Below are 253 nucleotides of genomic sequence, written 5' to 3'. Positions count from 1 at the left end.
CAGCTCCGGACCCCGCCATTTCCCTTTGTACCCTCCTCGCCAGCCTGTCTGACCCCCGCTTTCCCTCGGCCGCAGGTACCAACTGCTCTACCAGCTCGGCGTCTTCATATCGCGCTCCTCACTGCGCTGTGTCCGGCTTCGAGCCACCTGGGTCCTGGCCCTGCTGCAGGTAATGCCCCCCCATCTCTGCCCCCCGCGGGAGCAGGTGGGGGACTCGCCCCACGCCCCCGCGGCTGACTCCGGTCTCCGGCCG

The 253-nt window shown here is 69.6% G+C and overlaps 1 protein-coding gene across 1 annotated transcript in view; it reads left to right on the top strand.

Moving 5' to 3' along the window:
- LOC102379089 (eukaryotic translation initiation factor 3 subunit C) overlaps positions 1 to 253 on the top strand; it is an 11948-nt gene that overhangs the window by 2443 nt on the left and 9252 nt on the right. The window contains 1 exon segment of the mRNA XM_025194945.1: positions 76 to 169. Within this exon segment, the coding sequence (XP_025050730.1) occupies positions 76 to 169 (94 nt within the window).

The sequence above is a fragment of the Alligator sinensis genome, unplaced genomic scaffold (genome assembly GCF_000455745.1).
Source record: "Alligator sinensis unplaced genomic scaffold, ASM45574v1 scaffold1121_1, whole genome shotgun sequence".
Classification (NCBI taxonomy): domain Eukaryota; kingdom Metazoa; phylum Chordata; order Crocodylia; family Alligatoridae; genus Alligator; species Alligator sinensis.
The sequence above is the reverse complement of the archived record's forward strand: the minus strand, read 5'-3'. Positions and strand labels throughout refer to the sequence as shown.